At 45.2% G+C, this 20,778-nt stretch overlaps 1 protein-coding gene across 8 annotated transcripts in view; it reads left to right on the plus strand.

Annotated features, from left to right (window-relative positions):
• Positions 1 to 20,778, plus strand: part of TMEM63B (transmembrane protein 63B) — an 80,046-nt gene that overhangs the window by 37,148 nt on the left and 22,120 nt on the right. For 4 of the 8 annotated variants that reach the window (XM_083732309.1, XM_083732311.1, XM_083732310.1 and 1 more), the window contains exons 2-9: positions 3,293 to 3,491; positions 4,111 to 4,194; positions 7,969 to 8,003; positions 14,915 to 15,005; positions 16,164 to 16,201; positions 16,674 to 16,816; positions 19,617 to 19,668; positions 19,866 to 19,974. In XM_083732309.1, the coding sequence (XP_083588435.1) occupies positions 3,315 to 3,491; positions 4,111 to 4,194; positions 7,969 to 8,003; positions 14,915 to 15,005; positions 16,164 to 16,201; positions 16,674 to 16,816; positions 19,617 to 19,668; positions 19,866 to 19,974 (729 nt within the window). In that variant the 5' untranslated portion in view covers positions 3,293 to 3,314. Of the gene's footprint in view, positions 1 to 3,292; positions 3,492 to 4,110; positions 4,195 to 7,968; positions 8,026 to 14,914; positions 15,006 to 16,163; positions 16,202 to 16,673; positions 16,817 to 19,616; positions 19,669 to 19,865; positions 19,975 to 20,778 lie in introns of all 8 variants that reach the window. The other 4 variants (XM_083732313.1, XM_083732315.1, XM_083732314.1 and 1 more) reach the window with 2 other exon arrangements.

The raw sequence follows: 20,778 nt of genomic DNA on the forward strand, positions 1-20,778 counted from the left end.
ACTAGGTGGCCTTAGGAAAGTCACTGTTGCTGAGCCTCTATTCCACAACTGCAATACAGTGGTACCTTGGGTTACAGACACTTCAGGCTACAGACTCCGCTAACCCAGAAATAGTACCTCGGGTTAAGAACTTTGCTTCAGGATGAGAACAGAAATTGCGCAGCAGCCGCGCGGCAGCAGCAGGAGGCCCCATTAGCTAGAGTGGTACCTCAGTTTAAGAACAGTTTCAGGTTAAGAACACACCTCCAGAACAAAGTATCATAAGTTCTTAACCCGAGGTACCACTGTACAGGGATAATTTCAGTCTACCTTACAGAGCTGTTCTATGTAAGATAATATGCGTGGAGCTATTTGAACAATTCAATTTCTAAGTCTTAATATTATTGCTACACTAATAGGAGAACTTTGCCTAAGGAACTAATCTTTGTTCTTGCAGCATTACCACACATTTATGTCATTGAGGCTTGCGCAGGAGAACTTCCTTGTGGGTTGCGTCTCATTGGGCAGATCTGCCTGGATCCCCACAACCACCATAAGGCTCGCCAAAATCCACTGCCTGTAGCAATTGTTTGGCATTGTCGCATGTTAGGGCTGCAAAATATGGTTTAGCAAGTGCCTCCTAAGCAGTTTAATATGGTCCTGAAAGCTCCTCAGTCTTTTTCATTGTAAGTTCCTCCTGCAGTGGAGACTGTTGCAGATTCCTGGCTGTTCTGCTGTCCACTTGCTTTCTCTCCCCGCCCCCATTCCTTCTCCAGGTTATTCTCAGGTACCTTGGTTTCCCAGTTCCCCCGGTAGCTGTCTCATTAAGAATCCTTGCTTGCAGAGTTACGCCCACTCACTTTCCCAGGGCTCAGGCCTGGCCTTCTGCTTTTTGTCTCTTAATCCATCCACTGCTGCTGTAGCATCTCCCTGCTTTTTTTTCCACCCCGCCTCTGTATTTCTTTTAATGCGTTGCATGGCTCCCTTCCCAGATCTTTTGGGCCTCCTATTAAGCAAGTGAAGCCTCAGCCTTGTGGTGATTCCCTGTGTGCTCCACATGTCAGTCAATACCCTGCGTGGCCCTTTGTTTATCATTCCTCTGCCAGCTTGAATCCCTGTGAGCAGGCCTCATCCAAGCCAATAAGGAATTAATTTGTGGAAGCAAAGACAAGACTCCTGTGATATGACAGTGCATGTTTCATAATAAAGTGTGTTTCGATTCCAGCAACGCTGTTGGGACTCTGCTATGTTTTGGGGGCTAAATAGCTCGAGTGGGTGGCTTTTAATATTAGGCCATGTTTGCAGTGTACGTTCATCACTGATAGGTCCTGGATTGAGGAAATGTGTGGTGCACATTTGATTTGAGATTGGAATTAGCAATGTTAACTAAGCTTAAGCGTTCTACTACATTCCTCACTGTTGGCTGGGGCTGATGGGAGTTGTACTCAAAAATATCTGCAGGACGCCAGGTTGGGAAAAGGTGTCCTCCTAGTTGGAAGACAGGCACATTTCCAGTTTGGTTTGGTTTGTTTCTAGCTGCCTCGGACCCTGGGAACCTACTTGGTGTCTCTTGGCGAGTCGTGCTTGCTGCAATTAGAAAAGTAGTGGCTGTGCATTTACAACCGATTGGACAGAACAAATGATATACTCCAGTGTATACTTGCCTAGTGCTGGATGTTCCCATTGCACCATAGAATAATCATAGACAGTCCTTGGGGCACATGCAAGCTCCAGAATTAGGAGCATTTCGAAGTCTCAGTCTAGCACTAAAGCAGATAAGAAGCCCCTGAAATGGAGCCAAATATTATCTATAGATTCTCAAATGTTTCAGATCAATAATGAATGCATTTAAAAACAACAAGCTGCCTTCAAACCAGTGCTATCGTTCCAGAAAAAGAGATGCTGGAACTCACCATGAACACCTCCCTCATTCTCTTAGTATGGCAATGGCGCCCACCTAAGAGGTGCTAAGTTCCAGCTGAAAAAAGCCCTGCTTCAAACACTCTGCAGATTTGTCAGGTTTATATATTCAGGGTTATAGTTATATGATATCTGATTTGATGAGGTGCGCTGCAAGTTTGTTTTCAGTCTTGAGCCTTTGAACCATGAAAATGTTACAGCTTTGACCTTTCCCCCCAGCTATGCATCTGGAGGGGTAGCTTTAAAAATAAAGGGAACTCAGAAGAGGAGGAGCCAGCTGTCAGAAAGCAATAAGCACAAGAATATTTCAAAGGGTGGTCAACGTCTTTTGGAATATTCAATAGAATTCTGGCCATGCTTCTGAGTCCATAACTCTTTTCAACATGGGTGAATATTAATTATGATGAAAACACATTTTCAATGGCTATTGGGCATGATAGTTAAAAGGAGCACCCATGCTCAGAAGCAGTCTGTCTCTTGAGATTCAGATGCTAGAGACGAAGTGGAGGAGAGATGAATCTTCATGTCCTGCTTTTAGGCTTCTTAGAGGCATCTGCCTGATCCTTGTTATAAAACAGAATGCTGGACTAGAATGTCCTTTGGTCAGATCCAGCAAGGCTGCTATGGCTCTTATGTACATAGAGGTGGTGAAGGTCTCTTCGTGACCCCATGTACCAGAGCACGCCAGGCACTCGCTTGCTTTATAGGTTTCAGGAATGAAAGGTTGACTCATCTTGTTCATGATGCATAGATTGGCAACCTGAAACCACTCCTAGTTATGTACCTTTCTACAGGTGATCTGTTCAAGCCTGGCAAGAACAATTTGTTCCTCCCCCCCCCCCCCGTCTACTGAATGCAATGAAAGGGGGTAGCAGAAATAAAAAAAATAAAAGGGGGGAGAGAGAATGACTACACCCACTGGTGGCTTTGACCACATCACTGTTAGCATGTAGACTCCAGATTACTCCGACTAGGTGGTCTAACACCTGGATAGCTCTCTTGGTTAGAGTGTGATGCTGATAATGCCAGGGTTGCAGGTTTGATCTGCATATTCCTGCATTGCAGGGGGTTGGACTTGAACCTTAGGATCCCTTCCAACTCTATAATTCATTGTATAATCCAAAAGAATGTGGTCCTCTTCAGAAAAAGGGTTCTCCACCTGCCTGCACTTCCTAAATTTGACTGAAGCTTGGTGATTCAAACACTTAACTACTCTCTTTTGAACTTGTGCAACACAAAAAGGATGCTGAACAGCAGGGGCCAAGGGGGCTGGGAGATGAAAGTTTGTTCCTCCTCGAGCTCTTTAGCTGCTTCTTTCTTGTATGCAGGTGGAAGAGCTTCCCAACCCACCCTTTTCTTTGCCTCTAACCAGGTTTTCCTCTTCCTTCCACAGGGAAGACAATGAAGTACTAGAGATGCTTCCCTTTGTGTTCGCCATCCTGGGCTCAGCAGAGGCTACCTGCAGGACCGCCGCCTGCAACAACACCACCAAGGATTACTGCTACAGCGCCCGCATCCGCAGCACTGTGCTGCAGGGCCTGCCCTTCGGAGGGGTGCCCACCGTCCTTGCCCTTGATTTTATGTGCTTTCTTGTAAGTATGTTGGCAGTGTTACTGTCTGGCTTGGCACTTGAGCTAGGTCTCTTCCCCCTGCATCTGTCGCAGAAGGAAAGTCAGATGTCATAAGGAGATATGTCCAGTGCCATACAGCAAAAGATTCTGAAGGGAGAGGAACAGGTGACCATGCAGAGCACACGAATCCTGCCTCAAGTGCTAGAGTCATTTGCAGATCCTGTGTGTTTTCAAATGTTTTCACGAGGACAGGAAACCTCTCTCTCTCTCTCTTGTTCTGAAAGTTGAAGTGCTGGAAGAATCTGTGTAGATGCCAAATACTTCCCAGACATCCACACAATAAATCGTAGTACTACTGCTACTAGCACTTTGCAAAATTGTCCACAACCTTCATTAGAGTTTCTTGCTAAAGGACTGAATAAAAATTAAATTGTTAGAATAAGAGGTGTTTGCATATTTTTATGTTGTGTGCATATACTATTTTGCAAGCAATGTGGAGAACTTAGCTTTCTCTATGGTGGAAACAAAAAGCTATACTATGTTTTTTATATATCACTGGGGGCACTGCAGTTTGGTGGAGGACAGAGTATCTACTAACCAGGGACCTTGGCCTTACATTTCCTTATTTGCTTTTCTGCAGGCACTGCTGTTTGTTTTTTCCATTTTACGTAAAGTGGCCTGGGATTATGGGCGTCTGGCACTGGTGACTGATGCTGACAGGCAAGTAGAACTCTCTCTCTCTTTTTCTCCTAGAAAGTGGAGAAACATCCTCTTTTGTCAAATAACTTTACCTAGAAGTTAGGATCGGTTACTGAAATGCAGTCCAACAGGTTAGCATTTTGCAATCCATCCAAGGGCCAGAACTCTAAAGAGGTACTTTAGGTGCACTCAAGTACTCGGTAATTCCTAGTGGTTGTTTTTTTTCTTCTTTAGACAACAGTCACTCAAGTCCTATCGCAAACTTCTTTTTCCTGCAACTCCCTCAGTTTTGAAAGAGGTGTGATGTGGAGGGTTATTGCTTGATACACTCACATCCTTCCAAGTTTCCTTTTGGTGTATGCAGTTCTTTAGACGTAGCTGGTGCCCACATACAATATACCCCTTCTCCTAGCTTAGTAGAAGATCCAGCCTGGCTAGTCCTGGGTGGCTCATAAAATGTCTGGCCATCCAGTCATTGCAGGGCAGGGAAGGCAGATGAGTGATTGCACAGCAACCCAAGAACTTGCTCCTCCACCATTTCGCACTAGGGATGTGGAAGGGGGTATGGACCCTCTGCCAAGGATATTCAAGGTCAAATGGCCAGCCCTTTTAGAAAGGCAAGTGATGGCAGCCTCATATATGCTAGTAGTGAACTCCTTTTCCAAGTGATGATTCTTATGTAGCAAAAAGGTCGCCATTCATGCACAAGAGGGAGCTAATAGCGGGGGGGGGGTGGACTCAAAGTTTCCAGAAGTACCAAAATGAGAGGGGACTTCAGCAGGGGTATCCCAAAAACAGTCCCTTGAGGAATCAGGTGGGCACAGAATCTGACGGACTGTTGGAGAGGCATGATGAGCTGAGAACCCAAAGTGGAAGCATTTTATACTGCAGCAGGTTCCACATTGTTATTTTTACATACATACATTCTGCTCAGGAGGGCAAAAGTACAATCACTAAGTATGTATCTGATCAAATAGCAACTTCTTTTAGTAGAGCAGCAGTTAAAACTCATCAGTATGAGATACAGGCCAAAGGTCTGTGAAAAATAAAAAAAGGAGGAATGTTTTGGCGCAGGGGTGATAAGTCAACAGTGAGGGTGCCAAAGTGAGCGTCTCTGGGGACAGCAGTCAAAAGTTTAGGTGCAGCCACAAGACGACGCAACCCTGGTGTTGGTGAGAGTTTAGAGGTGCATGATTCATAAATAATTATCTGAAACACAGCAGTTCACAGACCCGAAGAGACAGAGAGAGCCTGCCAAGGAACGGTACACAGACGATGGGGGAAAATTGTTACAGGGTTGCAAGGTTGTGGTTGCTGCTTTCTTAGCCTGCAAAATTGCTTACAAGGCAGACAGTTCTTTGATCTTTGATTTTACAGATGTTCATTTCCCAATGAAACTGGAGACCACATGCTATGCTCTTGGATGCTGCAGCTTTTTATTTGTACAGATGCTACAGTTTTCGATCTGCAGAAGTGAGAGCTGGCAAGAGGGGACAGTTCCACAGCGGCAGTTCCCTTGAGTCAGAAAGTTGGTTAGGGAAAGTCTTGGGAAAGAATGGTTAATGATAGCTTCTGTGACTGGAGGGAGAGATAAATGACTGTTGTTAATCACCGTCCCTTGTGCATGTTGCCGCAACTCTGCGATGCAGAGCAGAGTTGCATCGTGAAGTAGGGGAAATCATTCTTGTCTTCACAAAGAAGGGAAACAGGACAGGAAAGTGCTCTTAGAGGGCTCATCACCATTTCCGCTTGTCCCACTGCTTTCCCTCAGGGAAACATGCTGTTTACTGCTGATTCAGAAAAAAGTCAATTGTTTTTTCTTTAAAAAAATATATATTAGATTTTCCACAATTATAACAAAAACCACAGAGCAGAATGACACAGAAAAACAGAAAGAAGAAAAAGAAAAATACATCAATGAACGAAATAAGAAAAAAGGAACAATAAACAGATAAACAATAACAACAAACTTAATTCTTTACAAGTCCAACCTTTTAAACATCTTGGCTGACTTCCTCTAGTCCCTCCCTTCTGAGTTTCCTTGTAGTTAAAAGTAACAGCTTTCCAATATTATTATTAAACTAAAACATTTTCCAATTATAGTCCATCTTATTCACTTTTCTTAACATACTAAATCCCATTTATTTAATTATAACTTAGTTTAATCCTAGGCCTATTTGTTTCTTTCAAGTAATTTCTAATTTTTTATATTACAATATTTATTCAAATAGTCCTTAAATTTCCTCCAGTCCTCTTGAAACTCCTCTTCTTTCTGGTCGCGGATTCGTCCAGTCAGGTCAGCTAGCTCCGAGAAATCCATCATCTAAAGTCAATCGTTTTTTCTGCAGATTGACTTTTGTTCCAATTCACAGTAAACAGTGGATTTTCCTGGGGAAAGAGGTGGGACAAATGAAAAACCACTCAGAGCCATGCCTAGAAAGTCTGGGACAAGTGGAAAACCTCTCAGGCCCATGCTTTCTAGCATAGAAGTGTGGCTGAGCCCAGTGTGTACATCAGTGCTGTCATGAGTGACTCTACTGCTGATAAAAATGGATCTCATATGGAAACTAAAACTGCCACCTCAATGCGCAACCCGTTTTCATTGGTCATAGCTCAAGGGTCTCTCTGATCTTGGGCCTCCTGGACTGCCATCAGTGGACAGGTTTCAGAAAGTTGACGCCTTGCTCTCATGACAGCAGCAGCAAACCAGAAGAAATGAGGATGCAAAGAAATGGGAGTCTCAGTGTATGAGAGAGAAATTAGAAACCTTTACTGTATTTTATTTGCCCAGCCATCCCCTGCATTGCTGACTATCAACATTTCAGTTTTGTTGAGGGCCCCTGGATTTGGATTGGTCCTGGCTACCTGATGAGAGAAGGACAGCAAGGAAAAGAAATGTAGAGATTTGTGCAATATATCCGGATAGGAGGCTTAAGACAACCAACACAACTGCAGTTGATGGGATTGCTAGTTTTCTGAGCAGTCCACCCTCTGCTGCACATTGGCCACAATATGATTTACTTAGCTGCATCGCCTCCCTGGTTCCTTTTATAATAGGCTCAGAGACCATGTAAGCAAGAGTCGTGTCCAGAAGGCCCCAAAGGATCACCGTCTGTAATACTAGCTGGTGCAGTCAAAGAGTGTATACTAAAGAAACTTTCCTTAAAATGTGCACATCTTCCACCCAGGCACTGGCCTGGCTTCAGGAAGGGTACCAAAGACCTAAGGAGAGTGAAAAACAAACGTAACAGAGTTTGCCTGAAGAGCAAATGCAGTTATATGTACATAGGCTTCGTTTGCTTTAGATAAGGCTCGGCTTCTCAAGGAGCAATTCAGAATATCAGCTGGTGTATTTCAATTTGCTGTTGTGGCTTTCATCTACAGCTGTTTATCCACCTGTTGCTAATAAGAGGGCACAGAATCTCATTTCCGAGGGAGGGCAGCCACATTTGCTTTGCGTTTAAGTTTGCCTGGAGACGCACACGGCAAGGCAAATCTGAAATGAATGTAGAATAGATTTATCCCAACACCAGAGTGAGCAGGGAAACCCTGACAAGAGAGAGAACTGGCTCCAGTCCTGGACAGTTTGCATGAACCATGAAACTGAATCTGTAAGCCAAAAAACGAAGTTTATTTTCTTCCTCTGGATGAATTTGGTGAACGATTTCCTTCCCAGGACCCCAAAATGTCAGCACTGAGAGAGGAGGACCCTGGCTCTTGATTGAAAGATCCAGTTTGTTTGTAACTCTCCCTTTTTCTCCCCCACCCCCTTCATTCTTTTTCTTTTGTCCCCAGGCAGAGGCGCTGGCAGCAGGAGCAAGAGGAACGGGAATAGTACGTTGCGGGTTTTCCCAGGGTGCTTCTTCCATCCTTCCTTAATTCTCTTTTCCTTCCTGCCTCTGTTGAAGTTTTCTCCTTTTGCTTCTGAACTAATCTTCACCGGGAGAGCAGGACTTGTGATTGTTGTCCACACTGGTCACTGCACACATAACCCTCTTGTGTCAGTCACACTACACCAAAATGGCGGTGGGGGAAACTTTCCTTCAGGGAGCTCAAGGTGTCAGACAAAATTCTCCAGTTCCCCATTTAGCCCTCACAACGTCCCTGTAAGGTAGTTTAGGCTGGGAGACTGTGACTGGCCCAAGGGACCATCTGTAGTGGGGGGTGGCCAGATTTCTGCTGGGCAATTCTGTCACCACTTTTCAGCAATGAGAAATGTTATCTTCCGCTTTGAAACATTCTCTGCCTCCTCGGCTGACTCATGCAGGAGCCCAAAGAGCTGATTTAACTAGACTCTTCAAATTGCTCTTCCCTCAGGATTTTTAAAAAAAATATATTTAGGAACCTGTTCCCTAGCCAGACATCCCATGAAGCTGGTAAGAGTTTTCCACACTGATATGTTCTAACCAAGAACAAACTGGGGCCCAGGGCCAAGCAAAGATATTTGGCTTCCTCAGAAGAAAGGACGAGATGGTTCCCTCTTCCCCCATCAACAAACAAAAGTTCACTAAATAGGGAGCGAAACCTTCCGCCATTCCTAGTGACAGAACAACACCTTTTGCTACTCTCGAGGGTAGCAAGCTTGCTTAGGGGGGAGCAAAGTGGGTCACACCACTGTGTTCTCCAAATTTTGCCACCACCATCCCACCCCCACTTGCTGTGTGTTGCCTGAGGTGACTGCCTCATGGGATGTTCTATGTAGAACAGTATTCTTGTTGAGATGTAATAGGCACCCATTATCTGCATTTTCTGGAAAGATTTGAAAACATTTTTGTGCTGAAAATCTTGCCTATCTAGGTGGATAGGTCTCTGCCATAGATGTCTACTTTTTAAAAAAAAAACAATTTTTAAACTGTTTTAGCTGTTTTTATTATATTCGTCCATTGCCTTGGGGCATATGTGGAAGGCAATAGGAACCAGGGCAGGCGGGTGTCACGACACAGGGTGCATGTGCGGCGTCACTACGTACGACGCATGCACCGTACGTAGCGACGCAGCATATGCGGTGTATAGCGGTTTGCCGCCGGCGCCACTCCAGCACCGTATGGACGGTGCCGGGATCCCTCCGTTGCCGTTGCAGCTGCAAACACTGCTGTGGTGGCGACAGAGGGATGCCGGCACCGTCCATACAGTGCTGGAGTGGCACCAGCGGCAAACCGCTATACAGTGCAACACCACACATGTGCTGTATTTAGCTGCAGCCGCGAACTGAGGATCCTCTAAAGGCGGCTGTGGCAGCGCTGTAGCTGCTCACACCACCGCGAGCCCCGGCAGGGTGACTCCTTGTCACCCCCGCAGGCATGGAGCCCGGGGCATACCGCCCCCCATGCCTCCCCCCCCCCCGTTGCGACACCACTGATAGCAACAATGCCCACCCTGCTGGTATATTTGGGGGGCCAGCCCTACCGTGAGGTGAGGTGCAATTCAAGAGAGCCAAAGAGTCAAGTTATTTCATTTGCTTCACCACATGAAAACATAGTGTGGATTTCCTGACTCAGGCACAAAATTCCCCTCAACCAGGCTTTGGTCTGATTAATATTATATGGCCTTTTAAATGGGTGTCTTTTTGTGGGGGGGCAGGTTATTGTTTTGTTTTAGCTATTTATTTTGTGCTTTTATCCTGTATTTTTATCTTGTGAACCGCCCTGAGATCTTTGGGTAAGGGTATATACATTTTAGGGACGCAGGTGGCGCTGTGGGTTAAAGCCTCAGCGCCTAGGACTTGCCGATCGAAAGGTCGGCGGTTCGAATCCCTGCGGCTGGGTGCGCTCCCGCTGCTCGGTCCCAGCGCCTGCCAACCTAGCAGTTCGAAAGCACCTCTGGGTGCAAGTAGATAAATAGGGACCGCTTACCAGCGGGAAGGTAAACGGCGTTTCCGTGTGTGGCTCTGGCTCGCCAGAGCAGCGATGTCACGCTGGCCACGTGACCCGGAAGTGTCTCCGGACAGCACTGGCCCCTGGCCTCTTGAGTGGGCGCACAACCCCAGAGTCTGTCAAGACTGGCCTGTACGGGCAGGGGTACCTTTACCTTTATATACATTTAAGAATCATAATCATAATAATGTTTCATGAGATATGGCAACGAAAGGAAAACCTGGACCTCACAATGACATGACAACCGGTTAATTTCTGAGAGGAGAGTGTTTAAACAGGCCAGGAGATGTGGTGAGGCTCGTATTTGTGTGTGGAATCCCTGTGCCACTTGTCGGTTTTAGCTCCAGTTTTGGGCAGGGAGAAGGGCTTGTACCCCTCCAGTCAGGAGACCCACTTGCTACTCACCACCATTACTGCCAGCTACTGCTGCCAGCAGGGAGGGAGGCAGGAAGGGACAGTGGAGAGGGGATGAAATAAGAAGAGATCAGTGGCGGCAGCACCTGCTGCTGCTCCTCTTCATCACCATCCTCACTCACTTGCTCACCTTCTTTGAACAATAGCAAAAAAAAAAAAATTAAGATTTGGGAGCCATAGGGCAAGTTTGCTCTTGGGCCATGCCACGGCATGTGTTTGCCAGCCATGCCGCCAGTCCCAAACAATTCCAAGATGGCTGTCTTTTATTCCAGTCATACCTCAGGATAAATACACTTCAGGATAAGTATTTTCAGGTTGAGCTCCGCAGCAACCTGGAAGTAACGGAGTGCATTACTTCCAGGTTTTGCCGCTCATGCATGTGTAGACGGTCAAAATGACGTAATGCGCGGAAGTGGCGAAATGTGACCCGCTCAGACGTGCAGTCGCATCTTACGTTCTGTTCAGGCTGTGAACGGGGCTCCGGAACGGATCCCGTTCGCATCCTGAGGTACCACTGTACTGCATTTATATCCCTGTTTTCTGCAAAGGGGGGCGGGTACATGGTTCTCCCCCTCCCCTTTTTTATCCTCATAACAGCCCTTTGAGGTAGGTTAGGCTAAGAGACCTGAAGTCCCCCAGCAACATTCATGGCTGAGCGGGGGCAAACTTCAAACCCTTGTCTCCTAGATCCTAGGCAAACACGCTTAACCACCACCCCAAACCTGGCACAGCACTACTTGTTGATGAATGGAAGATTCACTAAATGGGTGTGGAGGCCTACTTGATTATCATCCCACATGTTCCAGGAGTGAGTCCTGGCATAAGAAAAGCAGGCTTCCATGCCGAGCCCCAAGTCCTAGTTACCGGTAAGTGGCCCAGCCTAGCAGCTATTACAGTCTGGTCATGTCTGGGCCTTTGGCACAGGGCGTGTATTTCACTGCATAGCACTTTGCTTCCTCCTCACTGGCACAGTATAGAAGTTTCATCACACACAGTGTTTGGTAGCTCGGTGATAGAGCGCCTCAGCATTGCATACAGGCTTCCCTGGGTCCATTCCCTGACATATCCAGGAAAAGCTGGGAGTGTCCCCTGCCAGAAAATCTGGAGAGCCACTGCCAGTCAGTGCAGACAGTACTGAGCTGGGTGGAGGAATGGTCTGACTCAGCCTAAGGCAGTTTCCTATGTCCATAAATCTCCTTATCTTCTTCTGTCTTTATTACTCAATGTAGCCCTATTCTCCCTCTCTACAGCCACATTCACACCTGCTGGTGAATCAGTCATTTATTCTTCAGTGGGAGGAGGGGAGCATATGCCCACCCCCTCACAGGCAGATTGGGGGCGGGAAGGGGGGGCGGATTTCGCAGCCCTACTGGGATCCACATTGCCACTTCTTACATCAGGCAGCACCAAACCCACTTCTGAAATCTGCCTGGCAACATGCTGCCCTCCAGCTCCCCCTTGTGACTGTTCCCTTTCTATGTTCCCTTTCAATGCACCCTGTTGCGAACATTTAAACACAGAATGAGCATTGGGATTAAAAAAGGGAAAGGCTACATGGTGCTCAGCTAATCTGTGTCTGGGACGTGAAGCTGTCATAACTTTTGTTTTCCCAGTGTGCCTCTTGAGTGCACACTATACAATACATCTTCAGTCCCCTTTTAGGGCTTGGAGGCATTTGGCCACTGTTCCGATCTGTGAACAGGGGAAGGAGTGTAGGCCAGACTCCATGCTGTTGCCTTGCTTACATGACTCCCTTCTCTCTTAACTAATGCTAAATGTGCATTAATCATCCAGGTCCCTGCAGGGCCTTACCACGAAAGCTCTCTTGCTAGCCTCCAGACTTCTTGAAAATCCAGATGGGTCAGTTTAATGAATATTGTCATAGAGAGTGTATGTGAAGAAGTGTGCATGCACACGAAAGCTCATACCAAGAACTGACTTAGTTGGTCTTTAAGGTGCTACTGGAAGGAATTTTTTTTGTTTTGACTATGGCAGACCAACACGGCTACCTATCTGTAATTGTCATAGAGGTTAGGCAAGCAATACCCCTCCAGTGTGTGTGTGTGTGAGTGTGAGTGTGTGTGTGTGAAATGAGCTGTACCTTTTCAGAACCTGCTTGTACTCTGAAAGCTCATTCTGATGGTGAGCAGAGAATCACAAGGATGGGGCAATACTTTCTCCTCTGTGCTCAAAATGAGAAGCAGGCAGCACTGCCTCCGCTGGTCACAGAGAGGCCTCTTGCCAATCACATGGTCTGAAAAGACCAACAGGGGTTGAAGCATCTGCAGCTGGGATGGGAAACATGTGGCTCTCCAGATTTTTCAGGACTACAACTCCGATCATCCCTGGCCCTTGGCTGTGCTGGCTCTGGCTGATGGCGGGTTCTGGAGGTCACCAAGTCAGCCACCCCTGATCTAGAGCACTGCTTATGTTCTGTGCTCTTGATGCCCAGAAGAAACACAATCTAGACAAGCGCTACCACGTATCAACCATTTCACATACTCTGGGGTAATTCTGTTCATCTTCTGCAATGTTACAAGTACCCGACATAAAATTTAGAGAATTTCAGCTTTCAAATACACATGCATGCATACTTCTAATCTTCTTGGCTTACATGGTGTTGGGAGCTAATCATGGTGACAATAATTAGTTAAGTGGGCAGAAATCACTGAGCTTTTAATGACACATTGAATGCTACATACATAATAAACCACATTATGCACTCAGGAATTCAAATTGTTTATCACCTACTGTATCATCCAGAAGATGAACAAGGTACATTTCCAACTCCTAAAATTTCCATCTAATACAGCCTAAATTCCTTAGTCAACTGAAAGGATTTCTGTTCAAAACTCTAGTTTACTTTATGCATATTGTTATTTCTGCCACTAACAGTTTCATCTTCTTAACCCATGTTTTTAATTTGGTACTCTGCACTAGCCTGTGTGACACTGAGATCCTTAGGTGTTTGCTGGAAGAAAGAGGTTTTCTTTCTGCCTTGGTAGCCATGTGTGTGCTGTCTTCCAATAATTCCATAGGAGCCTCCCTGACTTGTCACAAGAGGGAAAATGCAGGCCATCACATCTGACCAGTTGTTGATTTCACCTTCTTCTTGTTCGCTCATCTCCTTTTCAGAAGACTTAACCTTCTCTTTCTCGCATCTCCTGACTGTCGTATGCAACTTTGGCTGCATAGTAGGTGATGGGCAGCCTGGATTGCTTCTGTCCAATGCATGTGGCACACTAGTGGTGTCTGAATTCTTTGGGCATCGCTGATGGGGCCTTGTGGTGTTGGAGCAGTCTGGTGAATAAAAGCCCTTCTCTTTCTCTTATGTTGCAATGTTAACGTCACTTACCTAGCAGTAAGCCCCATTGAATTCAGTAGGACTTACTTCTGAGTAGGCATGGTTAGGATTGCACTGATTGTTTTTTAAAAAAATCATTATCATTTATTCCAGTAGCCCTTTCCTGGCCATAAAAGATGCATTCTATTTACCTTGCATGTGTAAAGTAGATTAGGTTGAGGGACCAGTAACCTGTCAAAGACCATGAGGATATATTTGGTTATTTGTATTTTTAAAATTATCTCTCCTTTCTAGTGCCCATGTATCATTTCATAAGCTGCCTTTCCCCCTCAAAAATGGCCATATCTTTTCTGCTGCAAGCACATGGATTGGGCTGTTGCCGCAGGATTAAGCTCTGTGTTGGAAATTGGAATTCATGAGCAGAGCCACATGTATATTGCAATTCCATAGGAGTGCAGAACTTAACATCTGGCATTGGGCACACACCTTAGCTGACTGGAAATATTTCAGTTTTAAACAATGCTCCTAGCTGTTAGGGCTGCTGACACATGCTCAAAAGAATACGGACAATGCCTGCTGAAATCTCCAAGGTGGCTGAATGAGAATCCAGCAGTTGAGGACTAGATTTCTTTTGCCTGGTCTTTGCCTTACTCCATGAGTAGCAAAAGCGTAACAAAGCATAGCAAAAGCAAAGAAAAAAGAGGGGGGAAAGCTTTAGAGTGCAGAATAAATGAAAGTACATGAAATTTTATGTGAAGTGAGAGCATCTATACAGGATAAAGACTTGAGATTTTTCTTGATGCAGCACTTTGATTGGGTGCAGAGTACACACATCCCTGCTTATGAAGCAGCCCTGGAAGTGCATCGCAGACGCCCATGTCTGGACCTAAACCTCTAAGGCTGCTTCTGTGGAGCCCAGCATCTTGGCTCTTGTGATGGAGAGGTTTGCATTGGATCAGAGTAAAGGGAAAGAGAGGGGCAATCTCTGCTAATGGCTTTTTTCTCTCTTGCCTTTTCTCTCTCTGGACTCTCTGGAAGTTTTCTCTTCATCTCTCCTGGGGCAAACTGGCGTGCGTTAACTACTCTGGTGGCCTTCTGGTTTTCTCAGCCTCTTCCCAGGCCCTGATTAACTGTCCCCTCTGTTGCAATTCCAGTGTGGCGTCCGCCTTGCATTCTGACAGCCATGACCGCTACGAGCGCCTCACTTCCGTCTCCAGCTCTGTGGACTTTGACCAAAGAGACAATGTGAGTGGCAGGCAAAAGCAATCCATAGTTTTCCCAGCAGCGCTCTGCAATTAAGCCCTTGCATCGAGGAAAATGGGAAATGAAGGGGTGGTGGTGCTCCTTGCTCAATTTCAATGTGCACAGTGATCATGTAGGGCAAGTGCTTGACAAGCCACATACAAGGGGCAATTTCCACTCCAGTTGGGTCTCAGGAGGGAAGACGTAACATTTGCAGCAGGAGTAGCACCCTCTGTGGCTGTAACTTAATTAACAAAAATGGATGTTGCAATGTGCTGCACAGTTGGTGTGATGTTATTTCATAGAATTGTAGAGTTGTCGGGGGGGGCGGGGATAGCCAACATTTAAGGAGTCAGTATCTAAGGTTGTCAAGCAGCTTCTAATGAAGGCAAGGTATTTGAGCCTTCACAATATTCAGAGCTGGGACCTAGAAGAGCTTCAGCTTCTATCAAAATTTTGGAGAACAACAATATTAAAGAGCTGGCATTTCCCAGCCCAAGGGCTCTTCCTGGGATTGCATGCCAGCAGGTATGGCCTGAGGCAAAAAGTAGGTTGGACTTTTACAGCTGGGATAGCATGGTATTCTTAATTCCAGGGTTGTGGGTTTGAGCCCCACCTTGGGCAAAAGATTCCTGTATTGCAGGGGATTGGACTAGATGACCCAGGTAGTCCCTTTCAACTCAACAATTCTGTGATTTATACAATAGGCTACGTTCAGTTTCACAAAATTCAGAGCTGAAACACCTATTCCTTTCTAGACAAGCATGAAGCATTGTTGCAATACAAGGCATGTTCCACCCATCCAAAGCACTTGAGGGGAGGGTGCAGAGCAGGGCCAGCAAGGGGTATCCTAGGCAGAGCCCTTAGGGGCAGATAAAGAAGCCTAGGGGGCCACATGCAAGCCTGAGGCCTGGGGTTCCGCACCATAACCTACAGTGACTTGTAGTGATTATATGGCAAGTTTGTCCATGTGGGCTTGTTTGTAACCTTACATGTCTTAGAACTGATCTGGCCGTTGCCTCGTTTCAGTTCTTCCATCTTGGTAGGAGAAGCTGGTAGATCTGAGGTTGTAGGGGGCTCTGTACTAGTTGAGAAAAAGTAGCAAAGTGGGGAAAAGCGAAAGAACTCTGATTAACTTGGGCTTATTTTGTCTCCGCACAGGGCTTCTGCTCCTGGCTGACGGCAATCTTCAGGATAAAGTAAGTTCTCCCATCTCCATGCAGAAGGTCCCCACTTCTTGTTCTTGCATCTAACACCAGCCGTCAGAAGGAGCAATGGATGATGGAAGCTGTAGTCCCTGAGCCAAAGGTCCCCAGCCCAAGAATAAGGATCCTCTGTTGCTCAAGATGAAAACAGATTTAGTCCTCAGGCTCTCCTGGATTAATTAAAGATGGCAGGACCTGAATCCTCAGTATATAGACTGAGAGCACTGGTGGGAATCAGAGCTGATAATAATTCTGCTGCCAAACACAAATGTTCTGCGACCCAGGGGAGCTAGAAGCAGAAGGGTGGAAATAGAGGCTAGTGAAATTTGACAGCATTTGGGCAGGGGAGTAAGGGGGGCAGCAGTGCACTCACTTCATTGCTCTGAAATGTTGACCGCGCATCACACCTTGCCCCCACGATTCCTCTAGGTAGCCAGCAGCTCACCCCCTTTCTGTTCCTTCCCAGGGATGATGAGATCCGGGAGAAGTGTGGGGCCGACGCAGTCCATTACCTCTCCTTCCAGCGGCACATCATTGGTCTGCTGGTGGCTGTGGGCGTCCTCTCTGTGGGCATCGTTCTGCCAGTGAACTTCTCAGGGGACCTGCTAGGTAAGCGGAGAGGCGGCTTCTTACTATTCCTGCTGGGAAAGTATTAGACAATCTCACTCAGTTCTGGGAGGGACCTGCTCATCCTAGTGCTGGCTAAAGAGGCTAAAGAGAATAGTGATGATTCAGACACAGGAGCATGTCTTTCTATTTCAAATAGCTCACCATGACGCAGGAGGGTCCCTTGGGAGTACTAAAAGGAAGCATGAGGAGAAATAATCAATACTAACACTCATTTCAACCTGAGCTTTCTAGCTCTTCATTGCTGAGCTTTAGGACTGAGTGAGCTGCAATCTCTACATCTATCCCCAAACCTGGATGGTATAGCCTGAAAAGGAGGATATTTTACCTCCTGGCTCTAAATGGGAAATTGGGATCAGGGGGTGCCCATCCGATAGCATACATCTTTCTACCCTAATTGCACCATTTACCCAATTAGGAGACTTTTTGGCAGTCAGCCTGGCTGTGCTCATCTGCCCGGTTTAAAGAATCATTCAAGGGATTATATGGAATGGAGGAAATGCTTTCTTCCCAATCTTGGTTAAACTTCCCCAAGAATCCTTTTAGCATTGAAGCAGACAAAACACATAAAAGCTTATAGCCCCCGCCCACATTTGCTGACCGCTTAAGCTCCAGAGAGTTTAGACCACCTGGCAGATGAATAATCCTGAAGATGGGTGGGAAATTAAGGCCAATGGATGGGCTCCCCTGACCCCAACTGACCTCTGACCCCTTTAGGTCCTTGGCTAAAGGGAAGCAAGGGACAGACCATTTTCCACTCTTCAGACTAAGACTGTACCGGCACTTTACCCTCTTGTTGCCAAGTTCCTTCGTGTAGGCCTCGTTTGGTCTTCCATTTTGAACCAATATTTTTCTAGAAATCTAGAGGTTAATTGACAAAGCACAGTGTTTTACATAAGAGGAATTTCTGTCTAACTCTGCTTGTCTGCCAGAAGGTTCTGCCACGGCCTTAACTAAATAGTGTAGTCATGTACTCAGAAGTAAGCACTATTGCATTCACCAGGCCTTACGCTCAGGTAAGCGTGTATAGGATTGCAGCTTAAAGTTTATCCTCCCTCCCAGACAGCTAGTCAAACACCATGCTGTTTTGAGTTTAGACTTTGTTAATGTTACCAGCATATGGTGTCGGTCTTTCAGAAGCCTTAAACTATCAGCTTACAACCTAAAGCTCAGTAATGCAGTTCAAGAAAGCATACAGCTACAATTAGTTTGATGGTGGGTTCAGTTTCTATTTCATACTACAGTATTTTTTAAAAAAAAACACCAAATGTGATAATGTTTGGGTTTGTTTTCTGGTTTTTAATAGAGTTATACCTCTAATAATACATTATTCTCAAAATATAAAATATAGACTAAGATAAACAACATTAAGTTCCCAAGTCTTACCAGCTCTTGTTTAAGTTGCTGCCATCTTGAAGGTCCAAGCAAGAGAGCTTCAGATGGTAGGATGCTCATACATTCAAACATCATATCATTTTATACAGTTTTGTAAAATCATATGAAGATGTTAACTGCTTCATAAATTTGGCACACAATCTAAACTATCCAATTGTTTCTTGAGATTAAAATATATAAAAGAATACCCCTCCTTACTAAATTATTATTCCTAAGCAAAAAGTCCCATATATTTCTATTAGATAAGGTCAATCCTAAATTTATTAATTCACTTTTGGCAAGTCTTAACTCATATTTTTAACCATAAAATTAATACGTGACCTTTTGCAACTATCCTTGTCATGACAAACATACACTTAAGTTTACAATGTTTACAATTTTCTAACATGAAATTATTGACCCTTTACATTGATTATTATTCATTGACCATTAACAAAACTTTAAGTACATGTTAATAGATTGACCATCTGACTGGCCTAATTCCCCTCTGACCTGAGTCACAGGGTTTTGACACAGCATTCTTTTTATAGAAATGATACCGATCATTTGGTGAATTAAGTAAGTTACCAGAATTCATTATAGCCCTTTGCTCTGTGGGCAGCAGCCTCCAGGAAATGCCAGAGATGAATTTGGGATGAGATGAATTTCATTTACATTATGCCAGAGCCCTGGGACATTTATAGTAATGGCTCACCCCATTGTGCAGATTCAAACCGTCAACCTTCTGATCAGCTTGCCCAAGAGGCTCCATGGTTTAGACCACAGCGCCACCCACATCCCAGCTTCTGCCAACCTAGCAGTTCAAAAGCATTCCAGTGCAAGTAGATAAATAGGTACCACTGTGGCAGGAAGGTAAATGGTGTTTCCGTGCACTCTGGTTTCTGTCACGGTGTTCCGTTGTGCCAGAAGCAGTTTAGTCATGCTGGCCACATCACCCAGAAAGCTGTCTCTGGACAAACACTGGCTTCCTTGGCCTGAAAGCAGATGAGCACCACACCCCATAGTTGGCTTTGACTGGACTTAACCATCCAGGGTTCCTTTACCTTACCTTATAGTAATGGCAATAAAGTTTTTCATGGTATTCATCCTTTTCAATGAACCATGAGATACTTGGATGAAATGGTTAAGGTTGGAAGTTGAATCTCTGGAGCAGCTCAAAAAGAAGTAAATGAATAGTCACTAAATGAAGAAAGATTGAGCGTCAGCAGAAGAGCATGGAGAATTTCAAAGTCTCCCATTACAGCAGGCATTGGGCTGTTTGCCTCATCATCTAATCCAAGCCACTTTGAGTCTCTCTGATAAAAGCAGAGCAATTTCGTTCCAGCAGCTTGATGCCTTCTCATTGCATTGCACCCAATTCATGATTCTTTACTTGTTTTCTTGCCAGAGAACAACCCCTACAGCTTTGGGAGAACAACTATTGCTAACTTGAAATCTGGGTAAGTATGATATTGGGGTGCCATCAAGGAACCATGTTTTCCAAAAAGGAGGAGGAGGAGGAAATATTCATATTATTGAAGGGGACTATTATCTGGGAGGCTTGTGGATTAGCACTGGGATAAATGGGCTGACCCAAAATGCAGAAGATACGTTCAAGCAGAGATAAGTATTGGGCATTTCCTTTCCCTTGTGACAGGAATAACCTGTTATGGCTGCACACGTCCTTTGCCTTCCTGTACCTGTTGCTGACTGTGTACAGCATGCGCCGGCACACCTCCAAGATGCGCTACAAGGAGGATGATTTGGTAAGTCCAAACTGGCATCCAGCTAGACTTGGTCAGCTGGAGCAAGCAACCTCCTTAATTGGGTGATGTCCTACAGTAGGTCATGGGCACTGCATTTCCTGTTCCTCTGATTTTTTAAGTTTCTCTTTTTCATGCTCCTTTTGCAATTGTGATATCTGTTTACTTGTTTCAGGCATGTGAGTTTGGGGAGCTTTCCTTTTTCTATTAGTACCTTTTTCTATTAGTTCGGGTTTTTTAAAAATACATTGTTTTGACCTTTCAGTTATTATTTTGCCATTAAATGAGATCCTGTTCTCTTCAAACACACCCTTTCCTACCTCCCTGGTGCCAACCCAGACATAATTATCATTTATTATTTACATGATGCCATCAGGAATAAAAACGTTCAGATATTAGCCTTGAAGAATTTAAAACCTAAAATTCAACTCAGCAGGGACAATGGAGGAATGAGATAGAGGGGGAAACATGAAGAAGAGGAATCTGTTTTATTTATTTAGAATTGCTTCTATTATACTCTTCTTTCCTAATGAGATCAGAGTGGCATATAATTAAAAAACAGTAACAGAGTATGTAAAATAACAAACAACATTGCTCTCCTAGCAGTGCAACAATAAAACTGCTAGCACATTTGCAAAGCTAAGCATTGTCCAGTATGGTTTCAAATTGGATTGGGGGCTGCGTGTTGAGATTCCTGCATTGCAGGGGGTTGGACTAGATGACCCTCGGAATCCCTTCCAACTCTGCAATTCTATGACTAAACGTAAAGCAGCCAAAATATCCACTATTGCAAAGAAAAGTTTTAAG

The sequence above is a fragment of the Podarcis gaigeae genome (genome assembly GCF_964106915.1).
Source record: "Podarcis gaigeae genome assembly, chromosome: 3".
NCBI classification, from domain to species: Eukaryota; Metazoa; Chordata; class Lepidosauria; order Squamata; family Lacertidae; genus Podarcis; species Podarcis gaigeae.